This window comes from Wasmannia auropunctata, unplaced genomic scaffold (genome assembly GCF_000956235.1).
Source record: "Wasmannia auropunctata unplaced genomic scaffold, wasmannia.A_1.0 LD335994.1, whole genome shotgun sequence".
NCBI lineage: Eukaryota > Metazoa > Arthropoda > Insecta > Hymenoptera > Formicidae > Wasmannia > Wasmannia auropunctata.
In genome coordinates this window covers 419,871-440,452 of record NW_012026896.1, presented here as the reverse complement: position 1 = coordinate 440,452, position 20,582 = coordinate 419,871, and the positions used below count along the sequence as shown (strand labels likewise).

Genomic DNA, 20,582 nt, shown 5'->3' with positions numbered 1-20,582 from the left:
TTTTCTAGCCTGTTTGAAATAAGTTGCCCGGGGAATAGTCACGCTTTAAGATATAGTATCAGCTGTTAACAAGAATAATAAAAAGAAATCCTCCTCCCCCCCCCCCGTTTGCGACATGCATTCGAGACATTGCCGTGACCAGGATTCGAACCTGGGTTACTACGGCCACAACGTAGGGTCCTAACCACTAGACGATCACGGCTACACGAGGATTCGCGAGTGATCGATAACGCTCCGTTGATCCGTCGTAATGTTGATCCGCTTGGGCGCTCGAGCGCGAAGACGCGACTCCACGCTGCAGCTATATATATATTATAATTCGTGCAGCAGTCACGCCATGAGCGAATTTGAGGGGAGTCGAAGGCACGGATCTGTGGTTATAAACTCGTTTCAAAAGCGTATGTCGTTTCACTTTTCAGAGATTCAAAATCTTTCAGAATCTGACATCGCGAACGGTTAATAATTATATTTTAATTAGACAGTCCTTATTAAAAAACGGAATAATGATTTGACCTAACTATAAATAAAGTTATTGCTACGAAACACTTCGCAATATTATAAATATGTATAACGTCTCATTTCATTTTTTTAAATAATATGAAAATTAGTTATCAATAAATATAAATGGATCGACTAAGAAAGATTATTAAAGTGCATCTTGCAATTTAAATTAGTGGCCTATCATACAAGACAATGTGCCAATAAATGATTCCTTGATATAACAAAAATATAACAAGCTTTGATAATAAATTTGTAAGCTATACGCGCGTTTAAATAAACCATTGGATTGTATATTAAGAAATGCAGATTCCATTCTAGTTCATCCATATTAAAGCAACGGATCTAGGAGATGTTATATTTACATAATTATGTATACTTTTATGTTGATGTTAATTTAAAGAAATACACGTATATAGATACATATATCATAATATATATATATTACAATTTACTTTTTACAGATCCATTACTTTAATAGAAAATGATAGATTCACCGATACATTGGTCTGTCGTATGATTCCTTCCCGGTTCTCTTCCTCTCCCTCCTTCACCCCTCTAATTGTGTTACATTCATACAACACATCCATTTGCGAAAATAAAATTAATTACGATCGCTCAATCTTATAATCGATCAAACAAAACAATCGTGAAGTATTTCTCACGGTACTTCCAAATTTATTACATCGCAACGAAAACTACGATCGTACGAAGTATCATTCGCTCAACGCCACGAAAATCACGGCCAGACGAGTCGTCTGTCATGATCGGTGTTCATGGTGCGGCGATTGAAAAGATAATAATGCTATAAAAACTCAATCACAACTACAAATGACAAAGACGACTACGTGTACAGTCGCGCTGTAGGTTGCAAACAACACGCGGCGGTTACCACAAAATATTTAACGTTATAATTATAATATAAACATGTATCCGACCCAGTACGATAAAAATAAACGCTCCAGCTGATACAAAATATTCAAATGTAAGCCGGATCTAGACCAAGCAAATGAGCGCGAACAAATACGAATGGGAAACTTACTTAAATGAGTCACAAGTATTGGCATTCGCATTTAACCAAGAACAGTCACCATGAGTGATTTAATCCAGCAACGAGAAAATAAAGCTCAGTCACAGTAGTTTTCTTTACTGATTCAAGAATCTATACTTTTTTTTCTAAATTTCTTACGTTTAAAAAAAAAATTAAATATAAATCTATATTTATAATAATCTGAAATACTAATAAATTGTATAACAATCAACAACATACAATATATAATTAACAAACTTTTAATTGGAATTTAAAATCAGTCCAGATGATCATTTACGTAATAGAAAACTAAATGACCATTTCCAATTTAAAACAAGATGTTTATTCATGTTTGTTCGTGCTCGAATAATTTAATTTAATTATCTTTTAATGTAATTATCTGAATATTGTATCTGTCTAAATATTTATCTGTCAAATCTTCTCAAGATTTGAAACTTTATTCAATAAAAAAAAACTTAATTTTTTTCTGTATCGCAAAAAACAAAATTTAAATGTCTGTCACTATAAGTAAAATTTCACCTGAGTTTCTTAATTGAATAGCGACTACAAATACAAAGCTACGAACAGTCAAACTGATTCTCAGATGATCCATTTATTAAATTAAATTAATCTCGAGACCGAGGTATTTTCAGATGAGGTATTCTCCAGCAGAAACGCAATTATAAGTACGGACGTTGCACACATTTCGTTTTACTCATTAAAATCGTGGAATTCGCGTTAACGACCGCAAGGATTGATTTACAGCTAATTCCCTCCGTTTCCCCCTTTCCGCACAGTGTTTCCGCGATGCGAATAGCCGTGCAACAATGGCGTGGCCGACATACGCGAGCGAATTGGTCATCGTGGATGTTTTCTAGTCTCGTTGCTTGCTTTCGCGCGAGCGCGGCTTTTTGCCGGGTTTACCTGCAAAGCAGCATCCCGGATTTCCTAGTAATTAGCGGTACAATGCTGTTGAGGAAACGAAATTTTACGAGCCGCGGTTACTACTTTTGCGCTACTCTCGGACCGAATCCGTCCATTATTTTATTATTTTCAGCTCAAGTGCAAGTCTAGTGCACGTTAGTAGTTTAATATCACTTAATATCGACCGCTCACACGGTAGAATGTAATTTACACGAAGGAATGTCGATCACATGCCATAAATTAGATATGCCGAGAAATGTCAAAGGATTCTGCTTCCTTAATCATAAATCTTTCTTCTTGTTTTATTGATTTCAGATTAGCAGAAATGAATAATGCATGCTTGTACACAGTCGTTGACTATTTCACGTCTGCGTAGCTTCCACTCTCTCTTTACCAAAATTTAAGGACTAAATTATAATTGTATAGAATTTGATAAACTGAATGTATATGACTATATAAAAAGACCGATGTAGTTGTAGCGAAGGTAAAACAACTCTATTAATAGAATAACTTTTCAATCAATATTTATTAAAGGGCCGAAGAAGCATTCCCTCTTGGAACTTGGTAAGTTTCCGGATTCCAACTCTCAAGATAAACTCGTATTCCGGTGGAGAATCCTATTTTGTATCCCAGGCGACACAACATTATTGTCTGTAAGCCGTCCGCTACGGTAAAAAAAATGGGGCATTTTTTGATTACCCTGCTAATTCTGTCGATGGCGATTGTGAGCTTTGGAATCGACTTGAATGTTGAATTTGAATGGAAGCTTGCTGAATATCAATGGGACAACTGGCAGCAGTTAGAAACCGCGATACGTGATAACAATTACCAACCTAAAAAGTGCTTGTTGTACGATGTAACAAAAGCAGACGGTAAGTTAATTATTTGAAAAAGTTGTAATGATTTTGTACAGAAATGAATATAAATACTTATTAGCGAAAACTTACAGTTATGGTAATTAATTAATACAATCATTATAATCTATATGTTTTATTATATAAATTTTGATATTGTTAATGAAACGCGGATAGCATTGATACTGCCATGAAATTCGCGAAATGAATATGTATTTTAGTAGCACGTAAGTTACATTCATAGAGAAAACTTTTATAGATGGAAGAATATTCATTACTCTGCCGCGAGAAATGGGTCCTGGTACTCCTGCTACCTTAGTAACAGTATCTAATGAGACATGTACAAGAGGACCACGTCTACGTCCGTATCCAGATTGGAGTTGTCATAATAATACAAACTGTCCGTGCCCTGGTTTGATAAGTGTTTACTACACGCAGGTAAGTAATATTAATATTTTTCATCCAAACGGTTATCACATCTTCTATTTAAATATAAAAATGACCAACATATTAATTATATATTATGCACAATAGTCAGCTCGACAATACATGAAATAGAATTTTCACTTTTATTTTCAGATCGAATGCGATCACCTCTTCGTTCTGGATTCCGGCAGAAATGGGACCCAACAAATTTGTAATCCAAAACTAGTGATCTTCGATTTAAAAACTAATAAGCTAGTTAAAAGGCTTTACATTCCATGTGATATCGCTTTTAACAGAACGAATTCCGGAGTTTTAACAATGCCTCTCGTTCATATTCCCGGAAAATGCAGCCAGTTCCTGAATGAAATGATTGTTAGTACAATCTCTTTTTTAATCATATATGTTTCATTTTGATCATAGTAGTACGAAGTTATTATACAGTACTCGTTCAAATACCTATTATTTAGTTATACGTTTCGTATTCTGCGTGTTTTAAGCGATTTAATATACATATATAAATGCATACAGATATTTATATCCGACAAAGAAGGTAACGGTTTAGTGGTGTATGACGCGTCTAGGAGGGTTATGTGCAGAGTTGAATCTGATTACATGAAACCGACCAATCCTGTTTTCACTATAGCAAACGAAACTTTAACTTATCCGGCTGGTATTTACGGTATGACAATCATTGGTGATGGCAAGTATTTATTTTTTAACATTTATTGTTATAGTATCATTTTAATTATTATGTATATATTTGAATTCATTACACATGATACCTATTAAAAATTTTAAGTCTAACTTTAAAGTTTAAACCAACACTTGTATATTCGTACTATTTCGATTCGCGTACATAATTTTCTTACCTCTCTTATTAATATTTATATATAATAATTATATAATAATTATAATTTATATAATAATTATATAATTACGCTACGTGCATAACAAAACATAAAAGGCTTTCCTGTAAATTTTATATCTTTTTCGTGGATATTTCAGAACTCTTCTATGCACCTCTAGCGGCGACGAAAATATATAAGATGAAAATAAAAGATGTACTAAAGTGTCCAGATAAAAATACGGCTAATAATCAAACAAAACTTGCCGGTACATTAAAAAGCCAAACAAGCCTAATAACATCTATGGAACATGTACTATTTTTAAACAATATCGAAGATATGACTATTTTAGGCGTGGATTCTTCTAAACAATTTAATCCTGAAGACATGGTGAGATATCCGGACACAATTATTCCTTACATATCAATCGATAAATTATTTCGAATTCTATTAATGATTGTTATATCTAATCTTTGTTAGTGCAAGTTTAATTGTAAAATAAAATATTGATTTTAAGGTGGAACTCGTGCGAGATCCCAAAAAATTGCAAGCTATATCTGGGATGAAATATTCACGCAATACGGATGAGCTATTGATGGTTACAGATAGATTTCAGCGTTTATTTCTTGGCACTTTAGATGAAAAGGAAATAAACTTCTACTATATGAAAATGAAAGTACAAAGCATACGGGAGACAACAGATTTGTTTTATACCACCACTACTACTACTACTCCTACTACTATTACTACTACTACCACTTGAGCGACCCTGGTGGGTTTGGTGGTAAATTAAACAAATTTCACAAATATTTTAACATATGTACAATTTAAATTTTCTTGTATATATGTAAAAATCAGAGTTGAGTAGTGCCTAACTAAAAAAATAAAAATTTAAAAAAGTTAAAAAGTTAAATAATCTTAACTTAGTTATATTTTAGACTCTAAACTTTCAAATCAATTTAGTCATATTTTATCGATAACTATTAAGTTTTAATTTAACTTTATTGATGTTGCACCTTCAGTGCTTCTTTTATAAACCCAAGAAAAAATACATATCTGAGATGGTGTCTTCAAATTCGAATTTGAGAACACACATCAAGACAAGTTATTAATAAATATAGTTTGGCCGTGGGAAGAATTCAGTAAATTTGATTATGGGATAACTTGTATCTTAACTAATGGGTCAATTCTGAACAGACTGGTAAGGTTCGTAAGTTGTTCTCGTAAAATTCAGAAGAACTTATAAGTGTTATTGTAATTCTATGCGCGCGGATCGTAAGATGTATGATTATTCATAAATATCTATGATTTCTCGTAAATCTTACGACTAGCAAGAAGTTGTCTGTAAAGATATTGCATAAAGTTATAAGCGTTTTCAATCATAAATTCTTACAAGTGTTACGAGAACAAATTATGAACCTTACGATTCCGCTTAGAATTGATCTATAAGTTAAATTTTTGAGGCCTTAAGAGTTAACTTTAATTTAACTTAAGTTAAAAAAAAAATTAACTTACCCAACTCTGATAAGAATTATATGCATACATAATTTGTTGCAAAAGATTGATCTGTGACATTTCTTTTTCAATTTAATTTTTAAAAAATTTGAGAATTTGTGAATTATACATTATATACATACAAATATAAAAATAATTAATTGGTATATAAATAAAGAATAAATTATTTTAAAAGAGCTCTGCAAATATAATTTTGAGATAATACCTTCTGAATATAACCTCATAAAAGCGAATAATTTCAATATTATGTAAATTGCATATAATAAACATAATTATAGAATGACACATGAATTGACATTTCAATGCTAACATATTCAAAAGTTGATAAAACTGAATCATAATACATTATTAAAAACATTTTTCAAACTAATAACTTGTGATTAATTCTTTACTATTTGTGAATAATAAATATAATATAAAAAATAAATGTCTTTTTACATGTTTTATGCGCTATTTTTTGTTTAAAAAATTCGGAATGCATTATCAAATCACTTAGAATTCTACTTCTTTATAAATGTCATTTAAATACTCAAAGAAAATGAGTAAGGATTGCAACGCAAAAATTAAAATTGCCTGGAAATAGCGCATAAATCGTAGCTATATTGTATATATTCGAGTTATTAAATTCTAAATTATGGATTAATTAAGCGAGGTTCCGTCTACCGTCAAAATAAAAGTTGCTTAAAAGTTACATTGCAAAAATCAAAATTATCTAAAGATAATACCGCATTGATCTAAGATATATACATTTTACACAGTTAAATAATATAATTTTGCCATTTTAACTTACTGTTAGAAAAGAATATCACTATTTTCTCCAAAAGGAAAATTCCTGTAGAAAATGCAACGTAAAAATCAGAATTACTTTTATATGAGAGTTGCATAAATAACGTATAAATTTTGTGCATTTGATTTTCGAAAAGGCTGTTATTAATAATGTAGAGATTCACTGACAATCAATTCAGCTTTCTTCACAAAAAATTTCTTTCAGTGGATTTCAAAAGCACATAAATAGCACATCAATATAGAATTTATTTCTTAAATTTTGATTAAGTAGAGGGAGGGGCCAGCTATGCGGACGTGTCTATTTCGAGCTAGGATCACATCGTCGTGTCTATCTGTATTTTTATAACCTCGGCGGATCTTCTCGGCTCGATGCAGAAACGCGATCACGCTTTCATCCGGAAGCTCGTTCCCGTAGGTGTCGCGTGTACGAAGAAGATAAAAAAGTGCTGGGATGGAAGGCGATATCCTTCGGCAACATCCCGGAAGCGTGCACGCCAGACGAGCACGTCGAATCGACTCGCGGAACGCACGTCGATTCGTTCCCGTCGAGAATAGACATTCGTTTACGTTTCGATGTTGTACATAAGTTAGTCGCGGGAAGAATCCGGCCTTAATTTCGAAAACGAATCAATATCTCGATAATGAAAATACCTATTACGAGTAAAGTTTCTGAAAGAGTGAAATTGCAAGGAAAATAGAGGATATCTAATGCATCGATAATCTGCCGTTAAAATTAAGATTGAGAATTTTTTTCGGGGACATTGTGTACATTTAAAAAGATTGTTAACACGTTAAGCAAGATGTGAACCAAACAGTTACTGTCGCCACCGATCGCACGCGTGATCCTCGCGGAGATTATCCAGGAGCGGGCTTATCGTACGTGCGTGCGTGCCGCGTGTACGCGGCGTGCACGCGCGCTATGTTATTAAGTATATTTTGTCGGTCGTGCCAGATGCCGTGGGCCGGGGCCCTTGCCACTGGTTACTTCTGGTTTCATATTCCGGCGCGATGTATTTTTGGAACGCGCGCGCGAACGCTGTGCTGTACCTCGTTCTCGCGTGAGAAAAAAAGAAGGGTTGAGAAGAAGGGAGGCAAGTCGAATTTGTTACTGTGGGGACGCGCGCGCTAAGAAAGCAGCGTGCCACGGATACGCAAAAAGTCTCGAGTCTCTCTGCATTTTACGGGAGCCTATTACAACGGGGAGCGCCGTTATAGTTAGCGTTTCACGAGATTATAGCGTGTCGGGCAATTATTTCGTCGTATATATATATATATATATATATATATATATATATATATATATGTATATTTATAAGATACGCAACTTTATATCAACGGTATATCAATAGAAAAAAGAAATCGCAACATCTCTAGAGATTTTCAATTACAATAATTTTTCCGTTCTATTTCAGTATATCTCAAAAAGAATCATTCCAATAAATATTATTTTAAATACTTTCCAAATACTGCTGATTCTACTGATAACTAGTAAAATAAGATTTATTATTATGAGAATAGTTCTTCTCAAGAGAATTACAATCTCTTGCGATCTTGCAATTACTTTTTATCAATGGCGTCGATATCCACTCCATTCACATCTAAATGATTAAATTGGCGTTAGATATGACGAAGTAGAACTCCATAATCCCAGATCAATACACCCATAATACGTGGCACTTCGATTTTATTGATCTATTTTCCAATTGAAGGAAGATCGAACACTCGATCAGCCCGACGGGCTCAAGCCGTGACAGCGCGTTTACACCGTGGCACGCGCGAAACAGTGACCACGTGTACACTGCCGACAGGCGAGATGTAAACGCGAGATGTAAACGAGTATCAGCCAGGCCGGAAAAAGCCGCGGTGTCTGCGAACGCGACACCGAGGCCACCGGCGAACTCGTTCCGGAAAATAAAATCCCACCATATAATCGGCTCGCAATTGACATCGTGACGAATAGTACCACTTGAATCCTTGTCAGCGAGTAATTTCGTACTGATCAAGAATAAATAATTACCCGCACTCAATACCGCCACAGTGGAGCCCAGTTCTCGTTTGAGTTTCCATCTCGCGAGACGGGTCGATTTTGACGAGTGCCTCTTTCATCGAACGACCGAGGGGAACACGGTGTAAAAAAAAAAAGTATAAAGGCTCGTGCGAGAGTTTGTTCGAGAGACGACTGTACTCGGCTGATTTCCACGATACCCGCATATCTCGCGATCCGCCCCCCATGGTATTTATTTATCTCGAGTGCGCGCGGGCCTCATCGTCCAATTTGCGCTCTCGCGAATATCTCCTCGTGGCCGGGCATGAAACCGTTTCGCTCGTTAATGCTGGTTACATCACGGGAGTCGTATTAACCTCCTTTCGGAAGAGCCAGCGGTAAGAGCTCGGGGGATAATTTTTAAACACAGAAGACATTACGACAGATAAGCCGCTCTCGAGGTCGTGTCAAGCCGCGAAAACGCGTAATTATGCATCATCGAGGCGAGCATGATTACTGATTTTACGCTGTTATCGCGGCTGCTCATCGATTGACCGTTCTACATTAATAGATGGTAATTATATTATACCTAATTATTAGCAGCGTAATTTTTCCGGTGAATAATGTTATCTTTAGATAGTTGACACTGAGAGAAAAAAATGCAATTACTATAATTTAGCTATAACGTACAGTCATTTTTTATGCCAACTATGTATTTATATAGATATATAAATACTCATATAAATATATATATAATTATTATTACTAACATTGGTAGCAATAATGATTATAAAAATGGAGCGTCTAATCGTAATTATGCATATCGCGATAACGCATTTTTAGTAAGGCTGTTATTTTTGGCAATTTCAAGGCTTCGAAACTTTGAAAACATTTTAAACTGCGTCGCAAAAACGGCTTGATAATAATTGCCCGACAATTTGGGTAGGATAATTTTTTGAAAATCAATTTTTCGCGCGCGAGGATCTCGTTCGCGAGGACCCGTTCATTATTATGTCTCCGTCAAATCGGACTGGCCGCAATCCAACGCTAATTACAGGTGTCTCGAGTTAATTAACCGGCGTTGTCACGAGCGCGCCTATTTATGCCGTACACGTCGACCCGGTCAAAGAGTCCGCCAACGTCCGTCACCGGCCGGTCTAATGGCGAACGAATAACAGTATTTTTCTTGCCCGCAGCCCCTGGCACCCGCGAAAGGAGAACAGTTACGCGACTCGCCTATGGTTATACCAACTCGGCAGGATGCAACGCGAGTGATAATGAGACGGCGACGGGGAAGCCGCGGACGTGGCGTGCATCGAGCGAGAAGCGCGGACGTCGCATCGCCGATCCGAGTCCCTTCGCTGATGTGTGCATGTATCTTTATTATTGTATATTGCGATTGGTGACCGCAATCGCGACTTCTACTTGAGGATAATGCGCGTAATGCTTGTACGTTCATTGAAGTCAAGTGAGCTAATGTCGTCTTTATGTCAGGAGCTTAGATTTTCGAGCTCACAGTCGGATTATCGAAGCTCACAAAGGCAGGATTATCTCGCATAAAAACTATTTTAGCATTTACCGTCTTTAATTAAATGACAATTAAAATATTGAAGTGGACTTTTGACCACCAAGTTGATACCGTTAAGGTTTTTTTTCTACATTCGCGCGCAGTCGATTCCTCGTAAAAATTAACGTATAAGTAACGCGTTCGAATACCCGGTAGTGATCAATGATAACTCGGACCTACATGATACCCGGATTACGCGGGAGTGCCCGCAATGGCTGCATTATAGTTATTGCCGTAAGAGTACGGATGCTGATGACAGCATTACCGTGATTGCCAGTTAACATAATGACCCGTCGCGCTGACCAGCGCGTCTAACCAGTAACACGTACGTAACAGGAGCTTTCTGGACACGGGGTCGACGACCCTTGACCTCGTACAGGCTAGAGACACTGAATAGCTGAATATTTCCTGAAAAGGAGAAACAATTGGCAATCGGCGCGGTCTCGAATAGCGACTTGAGCGCATTGTAGGGAGAATAGAATAATGCTCGTGCCAAGTTCCGCGCTCTCGCGCGCGTACGCTGTACGTCGCGCTCGGCTCGAAAGGAGAATTGATCGTCGGTATAGGATTAATGGTTTATATACGTAGTTAATTTTCTGATAGTACGTTATAATATTTCAGCCCTTGGACTTTAATTCTTGCAATCTTTCGCGTCCTCACGTTCTAAGATTGTCACTTTTGACAATTTCGAAGATTCGAAGCTTCGAAAGAATCCGAAACTTCGACTCTTCGAAAATTTTACGCCGACGATCGTCGCGGGAAAATGATTACACCGCTGCATTTGGTCCACTTCCTCGCACGTGTCGCCTGCGCTCTCGCCATACCGCGCGCGTCACGCGACGCTTTTTGACGTCATTTCTCGGCGAAATAAACAAGTGCCTGTTCGCCCGTTGCAGAACGCGCGCATTCGTCGATCCGTAATTGCCCACGGTCGTTTAAATCTCGCGATATATTTTCGGAATACCAAAATCATATTTTAAATGTCGCATTCAAGCGAGGTTATTGGAGTGAATAAAGTTCGCTAAAAAATATATATACGTACAGTATATCGATTGAAGGACTTGCTGCGACAGTGGGGCTAACCCATATTTCGTAACAGAGAAAATTGAACTCTAAAGTTAAAGTGGTGGGAAAATTCATTCATTTCTAATCATTGCCATATTTGGCTTCGTTTTGGGTTGGCTCATTGTTTCAACGAGCTCTTCAATTGATACTTAAATTCACGTACTCGGCGTTATGAAGCGAGGTAAAAATTGGCAAAAGTCATTTCATCGTTCCCTATATCGTTGTCGAATAACGTACGCCAAGCACGCGCGCGCAAACGGTAGAAAGGCGCATCGCTTCCGGTAGTGGGACCGATCGCATCCGGTGATGGCTGGTACGCGTATTACGTACGGTCGCAACGTGTTACGAATCACGGCGCGGTCCTTTTAGAGGCGACCACCCCCGCCGCGCCGCGCCGTGACGGAGCGGGAAGCGTTTTTACGACTTGCGCGCGAGGGACAGGAGATATCTCTTAATTATTACCTTAAGCACGTTGACGATGCTATTGCATGACGCTAATTGCCAATTTGATGATGAAGATTAAGAAGCCGCGGCGGAGATGACGCGGCCGGACGGCGAATTCTTGCTGGAGGAAACTCTTAAATTGATCCAAGGTCGAAAAGCGTAAAGATGGACCCACATTATCGAGCTTAGCTAAACATCGAACCGAACCTCGATGATAAGCCGGGTAATTACGTTATCAAAACAAATCTTGTAAAGAAATTCGATTCGAAACTCGATTTTCTAGGGCTCGAGGTTTAGTTTGATGATGTGGATCTTAATGTATCGAGTCGAGATCGGACTGTATACGCAATTCGAGCTCCGTTGGCGATTACCCGTGCAGGCATAATCGTTTGGTTTCCTCGGGAATTTATGCGCTCCGCACGAGAATCCGTGGATTGCGTGCGCGCTTGTTTCCCTTCCCGAAATATACGACGACGAGAGGCGCGGGCGCGCGCGTTGCAGCTGCGCGAGATGTAGCGCGCTTTGCGAAAAGCTCCGCCGGCCCGCGAAACCGCGCTCGCGAATAAAAGTGACGCGAGGGGGGGGAGGGGGAGGGAGATTCCTCCGTCCGTCATGTCGAGTAAATCGTCGCGATGCGAGCAGCACTCTCTCCGAGAGCTTATACCCATTTCTCCCCCATCCCGAAAATATATATCGCGTGTCAAAATAGCGGCGGGTCTCGGGTAACCGTCTCGCGCGCGCACCCTCCGCAGAGATTAATCATCGTTAAGAACCCGCGAACAACGAGGGCACTCGTCCCGCGACGTGTGCTCACGAATCGTAAACGAAATTGAGCAAGAATTCCAGAACACCGGCGATTCTTATCCCTCTCCCCGATTTTATCGCCCCCGTGTGTGTGCATATATTACAAGGCACGCGAAACGATGTAGATAGAACGAATTATTCCGCTTCGAGATGATATACTACATATATTGTATATAATAGCGTTTGTAATTGGCATTCATGTTAATTAAAACGCAGTCTTTGTATTCAGACGAGTACCATTATTTCGGGCACTTGCAAGCGTGGATATAGACTGTAACAAACATCTTTAGACTACACAGGTGAGCCTATAACAATAAGACGTCGTGCGCTCGGCTAAGCTCGGCGCTATCGTGATGGAAACTGTTTACACATCCGGTATATTAATAAAGAGACTTATCGGCTTATCTACTTTCTCCCCGCACCCTCTCTCTCTCTCTCTCTCTCTCTCTCTCTCTCTCTCTCTCTCTCTCTATCTCTCTCTCTATCTCTCTCTCATGCCCAAGTTTATTGTGGAGCGAAGTTCGCACATGACAAACCTGGTGAATAAACCCTTTTAGCATTGCTAAAATTCATCCAGTAAACACACACACACTAACAACTTATACCTATCCGACAACCCAATTTGGATCAAGCTATGGAACAGCAGCAGCCAAAACAATATCTAGGGCGCCCTGAAAATCAAAAGGACCCTAACGCTGTTGCAGTACAAGGGCAGGCACAACAACAACAAAGAGGTTTGAGGAAAGGACAACCCACGGGCGCCGTGCCAAAGCGTTCGGTTCCTTCCCGAATAAACAAACCAACCCGAGTACAAGAGCATCTAACAGCACCGACTACGCTTACTGTCGCTGACATAGGACGAGGCAGCGTATTCGCGGGTTTTTCAGCACTCCAACCCGTTGAACAAGTCGTACAAATCGAACCAAGTACGCCAGCCGCTATTGACATCAGTCGTGCTACGTTCAGTGAAATCATCACTGATGACCCGAATGTCCAAAAGGTCTTGCTACCCGAATACGTCGACTATTACACGACGGCCCTCATATGGCTACGCATCATTGCGCTTAAGCCAAAACTGCGCATCTTTATTTTTAAAATATTAAACGGTATAATGCCGGAGCATTTAGGAAATAAATTAGTTGTAGTAGGAGAAGTAAGCGAAAGGCAAACGAGACAATCAGAAAATATTAGAATAGATTTTAGAAAAACAAGAAGCGCACAAAAAAGTTTATTCTATGAAGGTGTGAAAATGTATAATGCCATACCGAATGAATTAAAGCGATGCGATAGACTTGTAGTATTTAAGCGTATGTTAAAGAAACATATAATGACGGTGCTGCCTATACTTTAAGATACTGTAAGATATATATTATGTATGTAAATAGCTGAGAAAGCTAATAAATATTATTCATTCATTCATTCTCTCTCTCTCTCTCTCTCTCTCTCTCGGAGTCCCGTATGGCACGGCAAAACGGTCCGACGAGAGCGAAACGTCCGCCGGGGCGACCTTAATTTCGATCGCCATGAATTTAAATCGCTCCTAATGTCGACGACCAATAGGAGGATGCGAAAGCATTGGTCCGGATCGTTGCATCGAATTACAGGTGATCGAGAGTGCGAAAGGAGAGCGAGAGAGAGATTTACACAGCGTCCCGATTTGCACGCGGTCGGTGAACGTGTTCAATGCATATGCCAATTTTCGGTATATTTGCAGGTTGCCATTTTTGTATGTTTCTTTTTTTCTTCGTAAAAAAACCAATCTGCTTGATTATTCAATACTTTTCCAATTAGATAAATAAGAAAATGGAGAAGAATCTGGGCTAATAATTTATATACAGTTATTTAGATACTGGGAGGACACACTGGTTGAATGCTTTTCTTTTCAGTGTGTCCTCTCGCCATATAAGTCTTGACTTATGGCGCAGAGACTTTAACTCACCAAAACGTCGGTTATGAAATTAAGAATAACTCAGCGTAAAACGGAAAGATCTATGCTGGGTATAAGTCTCAGAGATAAAATAAAAAAAATGAAGAAATCCGCAAAAGAACTGGAGTGGATATCATTGAGTGTATAGCAAAATAAAAGTGGAAATGGGCGGGGCACATTGCAAGAACGAGTGGTGACAGATAGACCAAAAAAATCCTAGAATGAAGAACCGATAAACGAAATCGAGGGAGACTTCCCACTCGATAGATCGACGACTTAAAAAGAATTGTAAACAATTGGATGGCAGCTGCTCAAGACAGAAACAACAGAAAACATCTAGAGGAGGCCTATGTCCAGCAGTGGACAAACCAGGAGGCTACGTGATGATGATAATAATTTAGATACACCTAAAAAAATTATTTTATTCAGTACTTTTCAAATTGACGCAGCAGAATTCTCCAATCTTCTCAGGAGAATCGCGAGGGAATCACGAGAATTCCAAGCGCACTTGCAGCGATCTCGCGCGATAAAATTTCAAAAATTCCAGAGGCAGATTTATTACTTCTCGTAATATTACGCTTATTATCGTTCTGTACTAGGCGCGGGGAATGTCGTACGGTTACACGCAGAGAGGTTACGCGCTACGAGAAGACAAGAACACTTCTTACAAATAAGGCCCGAGCACACGCGTCGACGGAACGGCGCGCGGCGTAGCGCGGTGCGGCGCGGTTCAACAGTTGAACTCGCTGCCAAAACGTCTTGATCTTCATCACGGTGTTTTATACATTTTCATCAATTTCTCAAGCATCGTTCGATAGTCTCAAGTTTTATTTCCGGAATTTAAATAATTCCAAGTGTTTTTTGTGTGCTAGACAAATCAGACTGAATCAGTAGTACATATTCTCTCTGGTGCGTCGTAAGCGCCATAAAATTATATATGCGTCACTCATACACGAGTCTAAAATCGAAGGTCGAGAGAAACGTCGGAGATGTTTATACATGCACTCACACATACAAAGGAGACCCTTTGTTCACGGAATTTGTCTAATAAGTCAACATCCTGGCCGTGTATTCCTCCGCGTCTCGTTGTCGCCAACGCTACGTGTCGATCACGTGGATCAATAAAATTTAGGAAAGGGTGATTTTGACGATTACGTGGAGGGTCGCTGTCGCTGGGCAAGCGATGAACTCGGATATTCGTGTCGTAGTCGGGCTAACAAAAGCATCTCACAGTTAAACTTACGAAAGCATCCCGCATCTCTGACGCGAATCTCGAATCGACACTAGGACTCAGGACGAACATGTCGCCCTTAGGCATCGTCTTAGCGCGACTCAGGGTACTCGTACCCCTAAGCGTTGTCGCGATATACACATATATACTAACAATTTCCATCAGCGCGATTCAGGGTAAAATCGTTTACCCCTAAGCGTTGTCGCAATATTTCACAGTGAATTTCGAGTCAGCGTAAAAATCATAATAAACAGATTTTCAAGCGAAACTATGTGTGTGGATATTAATTTATCCCACCGAACCACATTCCACTCTCTGCACACTTGTGTAATTGTTATTTGCTGATGGTCGACATGCAGAATCAGGATAGCACTGACAATACGCCTGCAGAGCAGTCTCTGCAGTGAGAAAAATTTACCGGATTACATCAATTTTACCTAAACACATTGACCAAAATTGTAAAAACATATGAAATGGAATTAACACAATTAAAAGATACCGTAAATACCCAAAAAGAAGAAAACAGAGTGCTAAAGGAAGAAAATAAACTTTTAGAGAATAAATTAATTGATGCAGTAAAAGATTTAGTCTCCGAAAATAATACAAACCAAAAACTTATAATTGAAAATATATTTTTAAAATATAAAATTTACAATTTAAAACAAAATATGATAGTATTTTGTCGGCTCCAGCCTTCAACTGAAAAGTTATATAATATAAACATTATAAACAACTTAACGATCCGACTGATTGAATCTAGCAGTCACTCGGAGTAAAAAAATAACGGAAAAATTCACCGGAATACATCAAATTTTACCAAAACACATTGACTAAAATTGTAAAAACATATGAAATGAAATTAACACAATTAAAAAATACCGTAAATACCCAAAAAGAAGAAAACAGAGTGCTAAAGAAAGAAAATAAACTTTTAGAGAATAAATTAATTGAAACACAAAAAAACAGTTTAAATAAACAGTTTAATGTCAAATAAATAACAAAACGTTTTGACTACACGGAATCTTATAAGACACGCAGGCATGTATATAATTTCTAATAAGCAAACAAAAATTAATTAAAATTATTTCAACAGATGTCCAGACTTAAGTGGAGTAAGGAAAACGTCAAGAAGATTTTTCAAGATGCAATACAGGATATAAACACTTACACAGATATATCAATGGACATTGTTAAAACTGTAGTAGATAAAAATGAAATTCTTGAAAAACAGTTACATGAGGAAGATAGTATTATAAGGGAGCAAGAAAGTATTATAAGGGATCTAAAAGCACAGCTAGAAGATAAAGTAGATCTGCGACGTTCCGAAAAACGTCGGTGAATGAATCGATTGTTGAACAGCACGTCTGGATTTCGTGTATTTTGTCGAGTTCGCCCAATGACAAATAAAGAAGCGAAAAAAAAAAAATCGTAAGTAACCGTTTAAATAGTTAAAATATTTTTATTTTATTTGAGTATCTAAATTTTTTATTTTATTTCTAAGTAGCTAAATAAAACTTTTATTTTTTATAGGCAACTGAATATTTCAATAAAAGATAATTACGTTACTCTTTCTGAACCATGTACATCGAGCAAAGAAAGGAGCCGGTCCCCGAGACCGAATGTAAAATATAAATTTCTATTCGATCAAGTGTTCGATTCGTCTAGTTCTCAGGGCAAAATTTTCGAGGAAATTTCTTTTTTGGTAAATTCCATATTTAAAGGACGGAACATGTGCATTTTAGCATACGGCCAGACAGGTGCTGGCAAAACGTACACTATGTACGGAAATGATTACACATCTGCAGAAGCTGGGATAATACCACGATCAGTATGTTATTCTATATATTTAATTAATATTTTATATATTCTATATATTTAATATAATGCATATAAAATTGATAATTAAATTTCATAGGAGAATACATCGCAAGCCGATGTATTTGAAGAATTATCACCTTTGATAAATACTGATAGCAGGTCGTACACCTCGCCATCATTTCTCGAGAGCCTCTCTCCGAGATCAACCTCGAGCGTATCCGAACTCGGCCGTCAAAACTCCCTTTGGGGCGACGAAGCCTAGAGGCAGCCAACTCGGCTGCAAAGGAGCCTCGAGGGGTATCCGTAACTGGCAAAACCTTCATTTCAAATTTTGGAGTAAATGTAAATAATTGTAAAATTAATGTAAAACAGAATAAGTTTTAATTTGAATTATATGTTATAATTATATATTTAATGTATTAATTTGTTTGGCATTTAAGTCAACACATATGGAAGGGGCGGCCGGTGGACTTATTCGGCACGCTGTTTTTGAGTTGCGCTCACGCGGCTCCCCCGTGACTCCGCGGGAATTCGGTGGATCGAGGAGCTGATCACGCGGCGTTCGGGGTTAGAGGGACGGCGACCGAAAAGCGAAGGAAGTCAGTCTTTGCTCGACAAGCGCACCGATTGGAAATAAAGAAACTTTTCAAAAACACTTGTAACGTAGTTCTCTCTAGCCTATCAACGCGTCGAAATCCAAATCTCGACGAGTTCGAGATCGAGCTATACGCGGAAACAAATTTATTGACCCTAAATTGTGATTTGATTTAAAATTAAATGTGCAGTTAAGAATTATCACCTTTGATAAATACTGATAGCAGGTCGTACACCTCGCCATCATTTCTCGAGAGCCTCTCTCCGAGATCAACCTCGAGCGTATTCGAACTCGGCCGTCAAAATTCCCTTTGGGGCGACGAAGCCTAGAGGCAGCCAACTTGGCTGCAAAGGAGTCTCGAAGGGTACCCGTAACTGGCAAAACCTTCACAATGAAAGGAGGACATGGAGAATATAGCAGCACGGGGCAGTTACCCTTAAAATTATCACCCCGATATACATTTGATCAAATTTTTTAACCGAATACATCGCAAGCCGATGTATTTGAAGAATTATCACCTTTGATAAATACTGATAGCAGGTCGTATACCTCGCCATCATTTCTCGAGAGCCTCTCTCCGAGATCAACCTCGAGCGTATCCGAACTCGGCCGTCAAAACTCCCTTTGGGGCGACGAAGCCTAGAGGCAGTCAACTCGGCTGCAAAGGAGCCTCGAGGGGTACCCGTAACTGGCAAAACCTTCACGATGAAAGGACATGGAGAATATAGCAGCACGGGGCAATTACCCGTAAGATAAAACCCGAAAAAGCCGAGACAAATCGATGTACAGCAACCACTAAATTAAATAAACGATCGTCAAAGTCGTATTCATTGGTAAGAATACAATTAATTGGAACACGCGAAACAGTACGTACAAAAGAAGAGCTATCGGTAGGAAATCTAAATTTAATTGACTTGGCAGGATGTGAACAGTATGAGAGTACAGAGACAAGTGTTAAAAAGGGTGAGACAATTAACATTAATAAGTCTCTGCTTACTCTGAAAAAAATGATTTCAGCTATTTCAGAAAAACAAAATCATATTCCATCCCGTGATTCAATACTTACTCGTTTACTTAAGCCCTTTTTTGAAGGTAATTCGAAAACTTTAATGATGTTAAATATATCCGAGTCGATCAAGTTTCACGAAGCTGTAAAAACTTTAGATTTTGGAGTAAATGTAAATAATTGTAAAATTAATGTAAAACAGAAAAAGTTTTGATTTGAATTATATGTTCTAATTATATATTTAATGTGTTAATTTATTGATTCAAAACTTGTGATTTGATTTAAAATTAAATGTGTTAAGTCTAAGTTACATTATTTACATTATTACATTATATACATTATATACATTATTTTTATAATTAATATTTAATTTATTATTAATATTTATTTTTATTTATTTATTCATTTTTGTATTTTTTTACTAATCCTATCCAAAAAAGGCATGTTAAGTCGAAGTTGAATTATCGAAAAGTCTCGAAATTTATTGTTAACTCTATTCCGTACGACGTTGTCTCGCTGTGCTTATTTCGTGAGCGGCTGTAATGCTAGTTACACCAATTGTGTATATAACAGTAAAATAAATTTTGAAATGAATGAATTTATATGATCATTATATTGGACAGATCTATATATTTGGACATTTAAACAGATATTATACTTTCGCATATTATGTCAAAATATAACGTCTTTTCTCTATAAAGCTCCCTATATAACTCTTTTTTAAATATTTTTCCTTTGAACGGCTGGCAAATACAACAGATCTTAGGTTTGAAACTGGATCAGGAGGACCAATTAAATCATGAAGTTTTTGATTGTTTTTTAGTTTAATTGTTTACTAGTAAAAATAATGAAGATAAATACGTTAAATATAAGACAGATTTTCTGTGGATTCTATTAGAAAATAGCAATGGATAAAAATAATGAAACTCGACAGTAAAAGCTTCATAAAAAAAGTTATCTTTGTTCTTTTCATTTTGAAGAAAAGTATATAGACCATACGTCTATGATGAACGTCAGATTGAAAAAGAATGCCATTTCACATGTAAGAATTCCAATTTTCTTTATTTGAAAATTTTAATATACATATATGTATATGTAGACTTTACTATACGGATTTAATTAATATTTTCTAGTTAGATCTACAAAATTTCTGGTTATATTAGTACGCTCTATCGCCACAAAATGGGCATGAGACGAATTCAATTCTCGTATTTAAGAATCACTACGGAATAGTATAAAAGATGAGATCGGAAGAGCACACGT

The 20,582-nt window shown here is 37.7% G+C and overlaps 1 protein-coding gene and 1 non-coding gene across 2 annotated transcripts in view; one reads left to right on the top strand and one right to left on the bottom strand.

Moving 5' to 3' along the window:
• Positions 1–6,503, top strand: part of LOC105453804 (major royal jelly protein 3-like) — a 10,976-nt gene extending 4,473 nt beyond the window's left edge. Inside the window, exons 2-7 of the mRNA XM_011696010.1 lie at positions 2,987–3,324; positions 3,566–3,744; positions 3,886–4,104; positions 4,261–4,432; positions 4,738–4,967; positions 5,095–6,503. Of these exons, the coding sequence (XP_011694312.1) occupies positions 3,132–3,324; positions 3,566–3,744; positions 3,886–4,104; positions 4,261–4,432; positions 4,738–4,967; positions 5,095–5,340 (1,239 nt within the window). The 5' untranslated portion in view covers positions 2,987–3,131 and the 3' untranslated portion in view covers positions 5,341–6,503. The remainder of the gene's footprint in view (positions 1–2,986; positions 3,325–3,565; positions 3,745–3,885; positions 4,105–4,260; positions 4,433–4,737; positions 4,968–5,094) is intronic.
• On the bottom strand, positions 131–202 carry Trnah-gug. Its single transcript has one exon. It is a non-coding gene; the product is annotated as a tRNA-His (tRNA).
• Positions 6,504–20,582: the final 14,079 nt, after the last annotated feature.